General features: G+C 48.8%; 1 protein-coding gene across 1 annotated transcript in view; it reads left to right on the top strand.

The window, feature by feature from the left end:
• The first annotated feature begins 3868 nt into the window (after positions 1–3868).
• MYG1 (MYG1 exonuclease) overlaps positions 3869–18408 on the top strand; it is a 34385-nt gene continuing 19845 nt past the window's right edge. The window contains exons 1-4 of the mRNA XM_075334534.1: positions 3869–4104; positions 7538–7650; positions 7731–7890; positions 11888–12037. Of these exons, the coding sequence (XP_075190649.1) occupies positions 3883–4104; positions 7538–7650; positions 7731–7890; positions 11888–12037 (645 nt within the window). The 5' untranslated portion in view covers positions 3869–3882. The remainder of the gene's footprint in view (positions 4105–7537; positions 7651–7730; positions 7891–11887; positions 12038–18408) is intronic.

The following is an 18408-nucleotide window of genomic DNA, read 5'->3' on the forward strand; positions in this document are numbered from 1 at the left end:
CTCATGAACCCCTGGAAGTCACCGTCGTGACACTCGCTGTAGCGCAGTTGTCGCAGGGGTGTCATCAGAGTTCATTGGGAAATCCGATGACCTCCTGGACGTCCTTGCACAGACTACTGGCAGGATACTCACCTGTCACTAGCGATGTCCCCGGCGGTGCTGTCTCCTGCACTGTCCCAGTGATGCCCCTGCTCCCAGCTGCTCTCTGTGGTGAATAATCAATGAAAATAATGAGCGGGGGTCAGGAGCCGGAGACAGCATCGCTGGATACAGGGAAATATAGAAAATCTTTTTATTTAAAAACCCGTGTTTTCTCCGGTCCATGTGACACCCGTGCTGCCAAAGAAAAAACGGAGACGTCTCCGTGTGAAATAGTACACAATAGAGTAACATGGGTACATATGACATCCGTGTTAAAAACGGATGTCACATGGACCTAAAACACGTATGTCTGAAACCAGCCTAAGGGTACATGCCCACGATCCGGAAGACACTGCGTTCTAGATGCAGCGTCATCCCTCCTGCGGAGACACTAGTGTTCTTCGCAGGAGAACACAGTGTCCGTCAGGTCATGGGATCGGGGTTCGGGCCTCTGCGGTCGTTATCTCTTTTCTCGTGGCTCCGCAATAATAAATTAACATGCTGCATCTCAGGAAGCCGAACCACATGACAGTTTACGCTGCGGGAAGAACAAGCACAGTGTGCAGGAGATTTCTATAAATCCATCCACTGTGCCTGTACTGTACAACGCAGCGTTTTGGAAGCAGTGAAAATACGCCAAGTCAAAAAGCAGCAAACACAGATCGCACACAGCCTAAGCCTCTTTACTCTGCCTCTGTTTGTTGGTGTCCGGTTTACCGATACTATATGTATGGATTTGTAAGCATTTGCCGCTTTATGGATAAGTACTCACAGAGATTTTTGAGGAGGTGAAATACATGAGTTTTTAAAGCAGAAAGTTTCAGGAAACCTATTTTTGGTGAGTTATTCTAACAGTTTACATTTCTGAAGTACGGTATTTGTGTCTTGGGTGCATAGTCTGAGGCGTGGGCCGCCGTGGCTTCTCCCCTCACTGACCCCATAACTGACAGGTCACACGTAGGGACAGACCTGTCACACAGCTGGGCTGGGAGAAGGCACTGGGCACAGGCCTCCTGGAAAACTCATTCAAGACACTGGGCTCTTGATTTATTAAGACTCATGTATCAATCTTAGGCCGGTTTCAGACATCCGTGTTTCAGGTACTGTACGTGTGACATCAGTTTTTAACACGGATGCCACACATACCCATGTTATTCTCTGGAGTTACTCACATGGTTATGTTTTCACACGGACAGTGTGACCCTGCATAGCCCCGCACGCACACACAGAGACATGTCCGTTTTTCCCCCGGCATCACGGGTGTCACACGGATCGGGACACTGGTGTGATCTGTGACATCAGTGTGACACATAACAGAGAAAACACGGGTCTTTGAAATAAAAATATTTTCTATATTTACCTATATCTAGAGGTTTTCTTCGGCTCTGCTGCCTCCTGCTTCCGACCCCCAGTAAATATATTCATTGATTATTCACTGCACTGAGGACCTGGAAGCCGGAGCATCGCCGGTGACAGGTGAGTATCCAGCAAGCAGTGTGTGTTTAGTGACGTCCAGGAGGTCTTTGGAGTTCCCAATGAGCTCTGATGAATCAGTGAAGTCACTGTGGTGACACCCGATGTAGCGTGGGTGTTGCAGGGGTGTCATCAGGAGGTCATCAGAGTTCAAATTACCTCCTGGACGTCACTACACACACACTGCTTGCTGGATACTCACCTGTCACTAGCGATGCTGTCCCCGATGCAGTCCTCGTCACTGAAGTCTCCAGTGTAGCTCCAGCTTCCAGCTCCCCATTGCCGGGAATAATCAATGAATATAATGAGCGGGGGTCAGGAGCGGGAGGCAGCAGACAGCAGAGCCGAAGAAAACAGTGTACACATAAATACACATAAATATAGAAAATCTTTTTATTTCAAAGACCCGTGTTTTTTCCGGTAATGTCACATGTATGCAAACACAGATGTCACACGTGTGACACACGTATGACCATAACCATGCGAGGCTTGTACCTGATTAAACACGGACATCTGAAACCGGCCTTAGGGCTCATTCGTATGAGAAAAACAGTCAAATTACTGCAGCATGAATGAGGGGACAGGATTTATAAACTGGCTAATGCATACATATACCGTAGTATAGGTACAATGGATGCAGCCATACGGTGAGGGATACATACATAGTATAGGTACAATGGATCCAGCCATACGGTGAGGGATACATATATAGTATAGGGACAATGGATCCAGCCATACGGTGAGGGATACATCCATAGTATAGGGACAATGGATCCAGCCATACGGTGAGGGATACATACATAGTATAGGTACAATGGATGCAGCCATACGGTGAGGGATACATACATAGTATAGGTACAATGGATGCAGCCATACGGTGAGGGATACATACATAGTATAGGTACAATGGATCCAGCCATACGGTGAGGGATACATACATAGTATAGGTACAATGGATGCAGCCATACGGTGAGGGATACATACATAGTATAGGGAGAATGGATGCAGCCATACGGTGAGGGATACATCCATAGTATAGGGACAATGGATCCAGCCATACGGTGAGGGATACATACATAGTATAGGGAGAATGGATGCAGCCATACGGTGAGGGATACATACATAGTATAGGGAGAATGGATGCAGCCATACGGTGAGGGATACATCCATAGTATAGGGACAATGGATGCAGCCATACGGTGAGGGATACATACATAGTATAGGGACAATGGATCCAGCCATACGGTGAGGGATACATACATAGTATAGGGACAATGGATCCAGCCATACGGTGAGGGATACATACATAGTATAGGTACAATGGATCCAGCCATACGGTGAGGGATACATACATAGTATAGGTACAATGGATCCAGCCATACACTGAGGGATACATACATAGTATAGGTACAATGGATGCAGCCATACGGTGAGGGATACATACATAGTATAGGTACAATGGATGCAGCCATACGGTGAGGGATACATACATAGTATAGGTACAATGGATCCAGCCATACGGTGAGGGATACATACATAGTATAGGTACAATGGATCCAGCCATACGGTGAGGGATACATACATAGTATAGGTACAATGGATCCAGCCATACGGTGAGGGATACATACATAGTATAGGGACAATGGATCCAGCCATACGGTGAGGGATACATACATAGTATAGGTACAATGGATCCAGCCATACGGTGAGGGATACATACATAGTATAGGTACAATGGATCCAGCCATACACTGAGGGATACATACATAGTATAGGTACAATGGATGCAGCCATACGGTGAGGGATACATACATAGTATAGGTACAATGGATGCAGCCATACGGTGAGGGATACATACATAGTATAGGTACAATGGATCCAGCCATACGGTGAGGGATACATACATAGTATAGGTACAATGGATCCAGCCATACGGTGAGGGATACATACATAGTATAGGTACAATGGATCCAGCCATACGGTGAGGGATACATACATAGTATAGGTACAATGGATCCAGCCATACGGTGAGGGATACAATATTACAGATTATGTAAGGTACTAAGTGTAAACAGCACCCCGGATACTGGATAATTGGGCGCTGTGATATCAGGACAGCAGCCAGCTCCCACCACCATGTACCTGCTTCCCCTACACTCACTGAGCGCTACTGTGGGCAACACCCTCACTAGCAATGGTAGAATCGGCTCCCGGAAGTGCCAAGTCCGCACTTTTTTCCTTTCCGCCTCCAGGTCTATTTGGTTCCACATGGTGTGGCGGGCCCTGCAGTCCCGCACCGTCCATCTGCTCTGCCGCGCCAGCTTCTCCATCACTGCAGGCAGATTCACTCCACTCTTGATGCCTGAAGACCCAAAGCGGCCCCGGCGGGAGGAACGACTCATGGCGCCGAGAATTGGCACCCACAACGGCACCTTCCACTGCGACGAAGCGCTGGCGTGCTACCTGCTGCGGACGCTGGAGCCCTATAGAGTAAGACGGTGTATAGGACGTGGGCGCCGCGTGTGCTCACCCGGGACTTGTAAATAAAGTTTATTGAAGTGAACAGTGTGATTAGGGCAGACAGTCTTGGTGTGGCCCCCATTGTACAGTGCAGCCCCAGTGATGCCCACATTGTCATTACCATACTGTGCGCCATCTGACCACCCCACAGTTATGGACCCTGCCCCTGGCGCACTTCCCCTACACTTTATGAGCAAAGAGCATTTGTGGCATGGGAGACCTATATGGGATGTGCAGATTGTCCTATAGTGGAGACCAACCGCCTGTCAGACTCCCTCCGTACACACCCGCCGTACATATACGGTGACCGTGGCGGTGTTTGAAGCTTTGTATCAGCCCGCGGTCCTGGCTGTGTCCTACACCAGGCACCCACCATTATAGCAGCGACCGGAGCTTTCTCCGATTACTATTTAACCCCTTAAAAGCTGCTGTCATTAACTGACCGCACAGTGATTTCACCCCATGACGATTCTGGCATACATAGCAGCGGTTGGGTTGCCATGACAATTGGAGGCATCAGCAGGCCCACCACCACTGCTATCGTTGTTCTCCTATAGGAGACTGTAGTTTTCACTATATACTGTGGTAGTTAAAGTGGTTGTCTACTAGTTGGATCAGAAAAACGCCATATACTGGGCCCAGCAGTAGTGGTGATTGAGCACTACCACGCTCAGCTGCTCAAAACCTGCAATTAATGCTTAGATGGGGGCAACTCGGGCACGCGAGTATAATGGAAGTCAACGGGGAACTCGAACATTTTTCCTGATGATTTCCCAGAGAAATCTTTGAGTTCCCCATTGACTTCCATTATACTCGGGTACTTGAGTCACCCCCATCTGAGCATTGAAGTGAACCAATCACCAGGATTTTCGTATATAACCTAAAGCCAGTGCTATACCGGCACTATCAGGCGGATTCTCTACATGCCCGTAGTGGTCACGGTCAGCTCAGATGTTTAGGTTTTAATATTCAAGAAAGTAAAGTTTATAAAATCGGCAGAGTCACAGCACCTGAGGATCAGGTACTATTTGGGGGGTATTCATAGATATCCCATCCCCCTGTAAGGCTTTGTCCCCATGTTGCGTATTTGCGTGTAGTTACGATGCGTATTGCACTGCAGCGTAACTGCATGCGTCCTGCGTCCCCAGCACAATCTATGAAGATTGTGCATAATCCATGCGCACGTTGTGTTTTAGAATGCAGCGATTTGCATGCTACCAAAACGCTGCGATCTAAAAAGCAACATGTCACTTCTTTTGTGCATTGTGGTTGCAATGTCGGTCTCTCTCTCTGTCTCCCGGTCGGTCGGTCTCTCTCTGTCTCCCGGTCGGTCTATCCCTCTCCTACCTCTCATACTCACCGATCACTGACCGAACACCGGCGCTGCACGGCTATCACACTGCGGCGGCTTCTCCAGCTTTTGAAAATGCCGGCTGCTCATTATTCAATCTCTTATTCCCTGCTTTACCCGCCCACCGGCACCCATGATTGGTTGCAGTCAGACGCGCCCCCACGCTGAGTGACAGCTGTCTCACTGCAACCAATCACAGTCGCCGGAGGGCGGGTCTATGTAGTGCAGTAAAATAAATAATTAAAAAAAACCGGCGTGCGTTCTTCCCCAATTTTGATACCAGCCAAGATAAAGCTACAGGGCTGAAAGCTGGTATTCTCAGGATGGGGAGCCCCAGCTTAAAAATATCAGCCCACAGCCGCCCGGAATTGCCGCATCGATTAGATGCGACAGTCCTGGGACTCTACCCGGCTCTCCAGAACTGCGCTGGTGAGGTGGCAATCTGGGTAATAAGGAGTTAATAGCAGCAGCCCATGGCTGCCACTAAGTCCTACGTTAATCATTCCAGGCGTCTGAGACACCCCCAATGATTAACCTGTAAGTGAAAGTATATAAACACACACACCCAAAAAAAATCCTTTTATTTTTAATAAAAGACAAAAAAACCCCTCTTTCACCACTTTATTAATATCCCCAAACACCCATCCAGGTCCGGCGTAATCCTCATGAGGTCCCACGACGCATCGAGCTCTGCTACATGAAGCTGACAGGAGTGGCCGAAGAATACCGCCACTCCGGTCAGCTCCACGCAGCAACTGAAGTGAGTCGCACTGTCAGCGGAGACGTCACTCAGGTTACCCGCGGCCACAGGTCTCAGGTGGAGGACTCGAGCTAGCCGCGGGTAACCTGAGTGATGGCACCGGTGATCGCGTGGCTCACTTCAGTCACTCAGGAGATTTGTGGTCACCGGTGAGTCTTTCACCTGTGATTGCAAATCAAGCCGTGGCGCGCACACAGAGCCGCGCGATCACAATGAAGTCGGGCGAAGTTCATCCGAGTTCATTCTGATCGCGCGGCTCTCTCGCAGCCAGCCATGCTCTTTTTGACAGTCCGGTCCCACTCAGCTCTGCTGCAAGTCTATGTGGATTCAGCAGAGCCGAGTAGGACCGCACTGTCAAAAATGTGCGTTCTGGATGCTTTTCCCATGGCAGAGCAAGCATCCAGAACGCAGGAATTCTGCAGTTACAATGCATCTCAGAACGCAGCTTTTCGGCTGAGACACACATGCAGTGACTTACACGCTGCGTAATAGAACGCAACATGGGCACATAGCCTTAGAATTAGCATAAATATTATACAATTGACCTATCGGGACCTCTGCTGAGATCATACCCATGTGACCAGCTGGTATAAGCTTTGTTGGCTGAGGCCCCGCCCCTTCTGCTCACATGGGTATGACCTCACACAATTCCTGCTAGGTCGAATGTATAATACTTATGCTAATTCTAACGGGGAGGGGGATAACTATGAAACCACCCACCCCCCAATATTATCTGATCCTCAGCTGCTGTCACTCAAGAAGCTGATGATTTTATAAACTTTACTTTCTTGGGTTTCAAAACCTAAACATCCAAACGGACAACTACAGGTATGTAGAGAATCAGCCTGATAGTGCCAGTATAGCACTGGCTTTAGGTTATATAGGAAAATCCTGGTGATTGGTTCCCTTTAACTGTTGGTTATGATTACCCAAGCATGGTAGTGTTCACTCATCACAACTCTGTACCATTTCAGTGATGGCAGGACTCCCTCACCGGGCATAACAATCAGCGGTCATTGTTGGGCTGCTGCACTCTCGCTTCTTCCGCTTGTCCAATGTTTGTCCTAGGGAAGTGAGAGGGCAGCAGCCAATAGCAACCATAATTGGCTGCAGGATTCAAGGAGTGTAACAATGTGATGTAAGCCACAGTTCAGGAGGTGAGTTTATTTTTCAAGGGCGTTCTCACTGCATTTGAAAAGGGATTGTCCAGAGTGACCTAACATTACATCTTGCTTTTCCTGTAAGCGTCCCAATTTATATATAGATATATATATATATATATATTTCTTTAGGAAGCAGAAATTGTCAGAACCCGGGACCCTCAAATTTTAGCCCAGTGTGATGTTGTCGTCGATGTAGGTGGCGAGTATGATCCTTCCCGGAATCGTTATGATCACCATCAGAGGTAAAACTACGTCTCTGTGTTTTATGTTTTATTCTGCCATATTTTTTTTTTTTTTTACTTCATTCATTGAAATGTTGCAGATCTTTCTGCGAAACCATGAACAGCTTATATCCTGACAAGCCATGGGTCACCAAGCTGAGCAGCGCAGGCCTGGTATATGCTCACTTTGGGGCACAGATACTAGCCACACTTCTAGGAACGGATGAGGAAGACCCAATTATACCCATTCTATATGACAAGGCAAGTGAGAAAAATGTTAAAAGTTGATTTTTGTGTGTTTCCTAGCTGCATCGATCATTTTAATCACCAGTGTACGTGGGCAGCGAATCGGTTCTATCAATTACAATACAATTACTATAAAACACGACTATTAGAGATGAGCGGGTCAGGCAGACTTCAAATTTACCTGTTGTTGCTTTATTTTCTCCTGAGAGATTTGATTTGTGGAGAAATTATTTTCTGACCTTTAAATGTCTCTTATTAAGCTTTGTGGTCTATTAAGGCCCCAGAGCATAATAAATGTAATATGTAAAGAATAAAGTAAAACATATACTCTGCTTAAATGGAACTTGTCAGGTCCAATATGTACCAGAACCACGGGCAGTTCTGGGTGTATATTGCTAATTCCTGCCCAACTGTCCCTGTATACTTATACACTCGCATAGATAAAGAGATCTTTAGAAAAACATTTCTAAAGATCTTTTATCATATGCTAATGAGCGTAGGGACTAGTCCCAAGGGCGTTATATCCCCCGACCAGTCTGCTCTCTTAGCATGTTAGTACGCAAACAGGGGCGTACTAATGTGCCATTCAATGCAGCATCACCAGGGGTGCCGCGCGTACCTGTGTTCGCTGTGACAGCGCTTCTGAATGCTGGGCACTTCTGGTCATGCGCAGTATGAAGCCGGGTGTACACGTCCTGGTTTCAGAGAGGTCTACTGCGCATGACCGGAAGTGCCCGGCATACAGAAGAGTGGTCACAGCGAACACTGGTATGCGCATCAACGCTGGTGATGCTGAATTGAACAGCATGTTAGTATGCCCCTGTGAGCATGCTAACATACTAAGAGGGCGGACTAATCAGGGGATATAATGCCCTTGGGACTAGTCCCTGCGCTCATTAGTATAAGATAAAAGATCTTTAGAAATACTTTTTCTAAAGATCCCTTTATCTATGCTAGTGTATACAAGGATTAGCAACATGTATCTAGAACTGCTCATGGTTCTGGGTGCATATTGCACCTGACGGGTTTCCTTTTATTGCTCACCTTTCCATCCCCTCCATTCCTCACTATTGTGGCCCCTCGCCCTGAAATTTCTGGGCTAGGACCAATACCAGATATGGGTTTTGCACATGTGCACGCAGTGACGGCATGATGCTGTGACCTTGCACGCACATGACCCCTCCAAGGTCATCATCAAAGCCAGATATTTTGACTTGGTGTGAGAGTCCTGTGAATTTCAGCACGAGCCGTGGGGATCTGAAGATGCGGCAAAGACCAGACAGGTGACCCGGAGGGGTAAGTATAAGGAATTTTTTTTACATTCGTATTATCTTTTACGGCTTACAAAAATGACGGCCAGCGCAGAAGCGAATTATAAAGAATTTCGCATTTTGACGTTTGTAGATTTTTGTAAAGTTTAAATTCACTCAAATTTATTTTCTTATCTCTAAAGGCATGGGTGCATTAAAAGTGGTTAATAGAAACTTCTTTGAAATAAAAAGATTTTCTATATTTATCTGTATCCAGCACGGTTTTCTTCGGCTCTGCTGCCTCCTGCTTCTGACCCCCGCTCATTATATTCATTGATTATTTACTGTATCTCGGACCTGGAAGCCGGAGCATCGCCAGGGAAAGCATCGCCGGTGACAGGTGAGTGTTGAGCAAGCAGTTTGTGTTCAGTGACATCCTGGAGGTCATTGGAGTTTCACGGGTTCATCAGAGTTCATTGGGAACTCTGATGACCTCGTGGACATCACTGCACACACACTGCTTGCTGAATACTCACCTGTCCCTGATGATGCTTTCCCCAGCGATTCTTCCAGGTCCGAGGTACAGTGAATAATCAATGAATATAATGAGCGGGGGTCAAAAGCATGAGACCGCAGAGCCGGAGACAGCAGCGCTGGATACAGGTGAATATAGAAAATCTTTTTATTTCAAAGACCTGTGTTTCCTCTGGTACGTGTCACATATATTACATCAGTGTGCGATCCGTGTGACACCTGTGCTGCCAGAGAAAAAAAATGGACACGTCTCCGTGTGCGCATACAGGTACACGAGGAGGCTCACACGGTCCGTGTGAAAACATGGACATGTGTGTAACTCCAGAGAATAATATGGGTACGTGTGGCATCCGTGTTAAAAACTGACTTCACGTGTACCTGAAACACAGATGACTGAAAGGAGCCTAAACTGTAGTGGTGGACTTTATCAAATACAGGGGCTTCCCAGAAATCTACAAGGTGGTCACACACAGATGGCTGTTGGCCGAATGCTTGGTCGGCTAAAAGTTCTTTTTATCATCTCACACATACACACGCACAGTAATGGAGTAAGCTGCAGTCACACGCTCTGGTGACACTTATCTTCCCTGTGAACAAAAGAATTGAGCATTACAGAGGTCTTCTGGAGCGCTCCTGATGGCTGACCGTTGAACCTCTGGCTCTAACTGCTGTCTCTGATTCTGCTAGCAGACGCGGCTTTGCCTTTGTAGCCTCGGAGCACTGTATGGACGGATCCTGCGAGCTTATCCATTTCAGAGCAGCGCTTGCCAGCTGTATAGCAAAGATCATGCTTTTTACTTGGGAAATTGGCCGCTTCTCATAAACTATAGAAATAAAAATCCCTCCCATTCTTGACAACAGAAAATATATAAACTAAGGGGTAAAGTGCACGTTTTTACAAGTATTATCCATTTTGATAACATGAGAGAAACCCCCTTTAACTTTAAAGGGAACCTGTCAGGTCACATTGGCCTCCAAGCCAACAGCATTTACACTTGCATGTCTAAATTCCCTTCCTAACCATCCCTGTATAACATCATTCTCTAAAATAAAACTTTCAAGAAGCATTAATTAATCATTTTTACTTATTCAAATTAGGCCGTTGACTAGTCGCAGGGGCTTTAGTTCCCCTGACTAGTTGGCCCTCGTTCTGTGTTAGCATGCCTCTGTGGGCGTAATAACATGATTTTCGACTAGTCAGGGGAACTAAAGCTAAACTAAAGAATGATGTTATACAGGGCTGGCTAGGAAGGAAATTTGGTATGTAAATGCTGCTGTCTTGGAGACCATAATGGACCTGATCCGTTTCTCTGACCATGCCCGATCTTTATCTCCCTCATAATCTTTCATAAAGTTGGGAGTCCCTCGTACACATTAAATAGTGATCCAATCCCTCAAATCTGCAAGTTCATCCAACATTGCTCTAATGGCTTTGACCAGCTTAAAGGTGGTGTCACACATAGCGACGCAGCAGCGATCACGACCAGCGATCTGACCTTATCAGGATCGCTGCTGCGTCGTTACATGGTCGCTGGTGAGCTGCCATCAGGCAGATCTCACCAGCGACCAGTGACCAGCCCCCAGCCAGCAGCGACGCGTGGAAGCGTAACTAAGGTAAATATCGGGTAACCAAGGAAAGCACTTCTCTTGGTTACCCGATATTTACCTTAGTTACTAGCGTCCGCCGCTTTCACGCTGCCAGTGCCGGCTCCCTGTTCCCTGCACTTCTAGCCAGAGTACAAATCGGGTTAATTACCCGATGTGTACTCCAGCTACGTGAGCAGGGAGCCAGCACTGGCAGCGTGAGAGCGGCGGACGCTAGTAACTAAGGTAAATATCGGGTAATCAAGGAAAGGGCTTCTTGGTTTACCCGATGGTTACCGTGGTTACAGCTTACCTCAGGCTGCCAGGCGCCGGCTCCCTGCTCGCTTCAGTTCGTCGCTCTCTCGCTGTTACACACAGCGATGTGTGCTTCACAGCGGGAGAGAAACGTCCAAAAAATGAAGCAGGACATTCAGCAATGACCGGCGACCTCACAGCAGGGACCAGGTCATTGCTGGATGTCACACACAGCGACAGGACGTCGCTGCTACGTCACAGAAAATGGTGACTTAGCAGCGACGTCGTTGTCGTCACTGCTATGTGTGACACCACCTTAAAACACCTTTTTGTTAAAGAAGCCAAGGTGTGGATTTGTTGTGTAAATTTAGGACATTTCTGTTTTCCAGATGTATGAGAATTTTGTTGAAGAAATCGATGCAATAGACAATGGGATATCGCAGTTTGATGGGGAGCAGAGATACAACATTACCACCACCCTGAGCTCCCGAGTGGGACACCTGAACCCGCGCTGGAATGAACTTGATCAGGACACAGAAGTAATAACTCAGTCACGGGGATCATTATATGGGGTTACCCTGGTAAACTGAAAAGCTAATGCTGTAAGCATAAGGACCTCCTGTAGTGGATATGTTTCTTTCAATGTATCCAAAGTGAATGCAATATTACACAATAGCCCCCACTGGGATCACAGTCAGAAGAAGGGAGATGATGCTCATAATAATTCACAGGATAATGTGCATAGAGGTGTCACAGTTTGGGAACCATGCAAACAGTAATGCCACTATAGTCGGATAATGCACATTATGCCCTAGTACAAGAAACAGTCAGCTCACCAGTCTTGTAGTGGGGATAATGTTATTCCAAGGCCGGAGAAGGTAGGAGCTACCGCATATAGAATAAGTAATGGGAAAAGATTCCCGCGAAGGATCCACATCCAGGTGTGTGTCCGTGTCCGGGATTGGCATCTGCACCGTCACAGTTAGAGCCACAAAACTTGCACACTCACACGTCTGGACCCCGAGAGCATCATAGGCTATGTTGTGAGGCGGAATTTTAACCCCGCGCGTTCCAATTTGCCAATCAATTTTGCCCCTATCTACATAATGGGGAAAAAGTGAAACGAAAAGTGTATCCGCAATGTCGCATTTACAATCGCGAAAATTTGCACAGATGCCTCATGTGACCCAGGGAACGTTGTAGACTATGTTTTGACAGGAAAATTTAACCCCGCGCTTTACAGTTATTCTCCAAAAAACATGCCTCCATTAAAGTAAATGGAGCCTGGAACTACAGGTTATTAGTAGGAGCTGTGATTGGTTGCTATAGGAACAAAAGACATTCATAGTATAAGAAGCTTATATGTGAGGTAATAAGATGTCGGAGAGGCAGACGGTGAAAGAGGCAGACGGTGAAAGAGGCAGACGGTGAAAGAGGCAGACGGTGAAAGAGGCAGACGGTCAGGGAAGGAGGAGACAGCAATAGAGACAGAGAAATAGAGACAGACAGGGAAAGAGTCAGACGGAGCACATTACTTGGCAAATTTAGTTAAATCTGTGTGGAATATCTGTGGTGTTGAAATATATGTTGTGAAAAGCTATTTACGTCTTCTTCATGATCTTAGTCCAGACCATGAAGAAGGCGTAAATAGAAGGATTTTTGTGTATTCACCGTAAAATCTTTCTCTGAGTCTTCATTGGGGGACACAGGACCATGGGTGTATGCTGCTGTGACTAGGAGGCTGACACTAAGTAGACATAAAAAAAGTTAGCTCCTCCCTAGCAGTGTACACCCTGAGCCGGAGGCGGATCTATGCCAGTTTAGTGTACAAGCAGTAGTAGGAGAAAACTGAACAACCATAACTATTCAAGGTAATAACAAGAAACACACAGTATCTTATCTAAACCTATACTGTATATAAATATACATATAAAAATAATAAATACGCCGGGTACGGAAGAACGTGTTTCCACAAGGAACCAGTAACATCCGGCAACAAAGAGCAACCCAATATCCAAATAGGGTGGGTGCTGTGGCCTGGGAATATGGCCACTGAGGCAACAGGCAGGTAATATTTAACAAAAAAACACAAGCAGGGTGGGTGCTGTGTCCCCCAATGAAGACTCAGAGAAAGAGATTTTACGGTGAGTACACAAAAATCCTTCTTTCTCTATCGCTTTCATTGGGGGACACAGGACCATGGGACGTCCAAAAGCAGTCCCTGGGTGGGTACAGGAGTAATCCTGCAGATTCAAAAACATATCCAAACTCTGTAGGAATGCTCGTTGCAAAAATATACCGGCTTATCATATTGTGTGACAGCCACTTGCTGTATCCAGGAAACCCTGGAAAAGGTATGAAAAGCTTGACTACGCGGCAGCTCTGTAGACTTGTTTGGCTGACGCGTGGTATCTGATTGTCCTAGACGCCCCAATTGCACAGGTGGAAAGGCTTTTACACCCCTCGGAGTAAACCTGGCTCTATTCCTGCAGACCTCTGATATGGTCGGCCTGATCCAACTTGCCATGGTAGCCTTGGGCGCCGGCATGCCTTTCCTGAGTCCAGTAGACCGGACGATTAGGCCGTCCAAGATGCAGAAGGGCGCGGATCTCGAAACGTAACTCCTCCGAGCTCGCTCTAGATCCGGTGTAAGCCGTGACCTCTCCAAGGAACGAATGGAGGCTGGCACGAAGGATGGCGCCGCCATCATCTCATTCAGATACTACATCCGGTAGGAAAAAAAACTGAGACTGGTGCCGAACAATTTCGTCTTGGTGAAAAACACAAGAAAAAAAGTGACCCGCATGAGAGGGCTGACAGAACAGACCTTCCTTTGATTGAAGTGACTGCCCTAAACAAAGCCACCTTCCCGGATAGGCGAGAGATTGCGGATCGAACGGGGCTAATTAAAGAGACCCTAGAGCCAGCTGGAGGTTCCATGGTTCTAGCGGGGAACGACCTAGCGGTGCCAGATGGAGGACTCTTTGAATGAACGTCCTGACTTTCGGCCGAAATGCATGATTTCTCTAGAAAAGCCAGATAGAGCCGACATCTGCCCTTTGAAGGTTGCTGGCGAGAGACCCGCCTGCAAGCCTGACTGTAGGAAGGCCAGTAACACTGGGAGTGACAGATCCAGTGGAGATGAGTTGACTTTGACCTCACACTCTTGAAAGCAGATCTATCTGGTGCGGTAGTAGATGTTTGAAGACTGAGGCTTCTGAGTTCTGACCATGGTCTGTAACACCTGTGGGATAAAGCCTGCCTGGGCTAGTAGCCATGGTTCCACAGCCATGCGGTCAAATTGAGAACCCCTGAATATTGATGGAAAAGAGGACTTTGCGACCGGAAGTTCAGACGATCTGGAAGCCACCCTGGGGTGTCTGATGAGCTGCGTGAGCTCTGCGAACAACGCTTGCCTGGGTTAACGCAGGCAATGAGAGTCACTGGTATGCCCTCTGCTCTGAGTTGCTTGAGGACTCCCTTGACTTGATTGTTGAATCGAGAAGCCATCAGGTCCACATTCGGAATATCTCATCTGAGGCAGATCCATTCGAAAGCCTCTCTGTTGAGGGATCATTCGCCTGCCGCCAGACCTTGCTGATATAGTCTGCTGCCGAATTATCTGCGGCGGGGAAAAATGATTGCGGGCAAAATCTGGAGTGGTGAAGCTATGCCCACTGTAAGATCTTCTTCACCTATGTCACCTCCGTGACGCTCCTTGTTCCGCCCAGGTGATGTCCGACTGGATTCTGGATGGCGATTCTTGTATGCAAGGCTGAAAAAAAATCTGTAGGGCTCGGAGAAAAAACTCTGATCCCTAAAAAAAAAATTGATAGGCAGACTGCTCTCCTGGGAGGACTACCGACCGTGAGCCGTATGTTTCGGAACACCGCTCTCCAGTCAGAAGACTGGTATCGGTGGTGACTGCCTGCCAGTGTACTGGTATGAAAGACATTTCACTGGACCGATGAGGGCCGCTGGCTCACCATAAAAACGAGCGGCGGGTTCCCGGAGTCAATTGGATCCTGCGATTCAAGGTAAATAGAGAATTGTCCCATCTGTTCTGCCAAGTCAGCTGAAGGAGACAAAGGCGGAAGCGGCAAACTGAACCGCCTCTATTTCTGCCCCCATCCGACTGAGGACTCTCCGGCTTGGAGTGACTGAGGATCTGGCGGTCTCTTTGTAAGGACACGCATCCTTGGATGGTATCGAACTCCATGCCTAGACAGGTAATCCTGCTGGCCGGAGTCAGAGAGGGATTCTTCCGCTTGATGAGCTAGCCGAGTCGGGACAGGATATTAATGGTGACCTGAACACCTAGGAGACAATCAAAGAACCCTGATCAACAACGTGCCCAGGTGCGGAAACACCAAAAATGATCGTCTGCTATTGCGAGACGCAGAAGGATCTGTGCTGTTGTCAAGTTAGGTGCGACCTGTATGTCCGACGATGGACTTGCTGAAAACTCCTTTTATGTACCCTGAGTCCAGTATCTCTCTGACCCAGGCGTCCGTGATCCAAGTCCGCCAGACGTGAATGAGAAGAGACATGCGCCTCCCCCTCCACCTGGTCTGCGCCCGCGCGCAACGACCAAGAGTCATCAGCGGGGTGGCACTGTGAACCGGACGTCGTCTTTGATGGCTGGCGTGGCTGAGAAACGCCAGAAAAAGCATGTATAAAAGGACAGGAACTTCCTGTTCCTCTGCAGAGGTCTGGTTTTCTTGTGTGTGTGGAATCGAAGCTCCTGTGATCTCGTCGATATCTGATCCAGCCAGTCCCCAAACAGACGACTTCCTGTAAAGGGGGGGTTGTAAGTGATATCCTAGAAGCCGCGTCCGCATACCAGGTTCTGAGCCAGATCGCCCGACAGATGGCCCCCGTGCTGCCAGCCGCTTGCACTGCGCAGTAGGCTGCTGACAGATATGCGATGAGTATGTACTCACCCGCCAGAGCGATCTGTGTAGTCGTGACGAGAACTCCAGATTGCTCGATCCCGCACGAAGACCGTTGTGGAGGTAGCGGCCCAGGACATCATGGATGCTGCCAGCCAGATGGCGGTGAAGACAGTAGGAGTACCGTGCCTGCCGTCTGAAGACAAACTGAACGGGCCACTCTCTCGGTGTCTTGATCCGTGGCGATTCGGAGCGATGCTCAGTGCAGGAGAGAGAGTATTGGAAGATGACAGACGGAAAAAAAAAAACACAGAAGGGCGACCCTAGGCGAGCCTGCCCATTTCTTCCCGAGAGCCTCAGGGAAGGGGAAAAAGTAAATCAAACGACTTACCATTGTTGGATATCTTGACCGGTTGTCGTCTGTGCTTGTATAGAATTTCCGCAAATTCTGGATGGTCACCGAATTGCCTGTGTGCCCGCTTAACCTGTTTTGAATGAGACATGCAAGCACTGGGTAGCCACAGAGTCCGTCTGCAGCTTTAGCGTACGACTTACCGCTTTGACCGGACTATCCACCCTACCTCTGACATCCGCCCTCTGATCTGGACTCAGCATCGAGGCTGCATCCGACTCTTCTCCTGAAACGGGGTCGGCCGGTCTTGGAGCCGAGGAGCACTTGGAGTCTGGAGGTGATAGAGATGTCCAGGAGGACTTGAGAGGAGACCCCGCAGGTCCCCTTCTGCGCTCCAGCAGTAGGGTCTGGATCAGACAGACTGTTGCCCAGAGCCAGCTGGACCGGGGGAGCATGGCCGGGCGTAGGGAGCGACTGCAACGTCCTGCGCGATAGTCATAGACGCCCTTGGGAGAGAGCCCACAGACTGGGATAGGGGGTCTACCCCTCTGGTTAAGGGAGCGCAGCGGAGGTCGGGTGCTGGCGGTGACAGGGTGGTTTGTGGCGCAAGCTGAGCGGGGGGTGCGAAGCCTGGCTTGGGAGAAATTTACCTAGCAGGCTGTGCAAGCCTCAAAAAGGCTATAAAGGGGCCCGGTCTGTATGGGGAGACTAGCGTTAGCCATGGCGCTTAGGAAAAAAAACACTAGTGACGCTAGGGGGGAGACAGGAGAAAAGAGTGAAAAAATTAAGAAAAATAATAAAAAAGGGGAAGGAAGCTATAGTCTGTTCCTAAGCAAGAGCAGCCCTCACCCAGGTGCTGTGTCCCACCCAGGTCAGCAGAGGTCTCAGAAACTGCGGGGACAGCATTGCTGAAGAAAAAAAACGCAGCCCTTCATCTTTTTTTTTTTTTATTATATAGTAGGGGGGCTGGCTGGTTTTGGGACCGGGCAGGAACTGTAGGGGTCTGCTTGGGAAAAAACGCGCGCGCAAGCGGTGAGATGGAGGACTATGCCAAAGCAGGGGACTAGAGTAGTGCGCGGCCCCCGGGAGCGCAGCGCTGCGCGCAGAGCAGTCTTACCTGCGTTCTGCCGGTGTCGCTGTGATCCTCGGCCCCATCCTGCCTGCCGGAGAGTTGCCTGGGGAGAACTGTGTGATCACGATCCCCTGCCTGGGTTCAGGGAAGCAGTGAACACTGTGGAGGCCTGGAGATGCAGAGCGCTCCTGCGCTGCAGCTGTGATCCTCCCCCCTGGGGCCTGTCACGTAGGGGATGCTGGGAAGCTGTCCCTGGGCAGAAGGGGGGGCGTGGCCGGAAAAGCGCGCGCAAACAGGGGGTGGAGCGCTCCGGCCCGAGGTAGGCCCAAGCCGGGGACTAAATTAGTGAGCGGCGGCCGCCGGGAGCACAGCAGATCTTACCTGCGTCCATGCGCGGCGCCCAGATCCACGGGTCCCATCCTGGATGCTGCGGCCCCCGATGAGTGCAGGCTGCTGCTGGCAAGCGCCAGGGGAGGGCTGCTAGGGGGCTGTGGGGGAGGCTGCAGAGCGCTCCTGTGCTGCAGTGTCAGATCCTCTGCCTGGGCCCAGTGAATCAGGGAAGAACACTGGGGGAGGCCTGGTGCTGTGGGCGCT

This window comes from Anomaloglossus baeobatrachus, chromosome 2 (assembly GCF_048569485.1).
Source record: "Anomaloglossus baeobatrachus isolate aAnoBae1 chromosome 2, aAnoBae1.hap1, whole genome shotgun sequence".
Lineage (NCBI taxonomy): Eukaryota > Metazoa > Chordata > Amphibia > Anura > Aromobatidae > Anomaloglossus > Anomaloglossus baeobatrachus.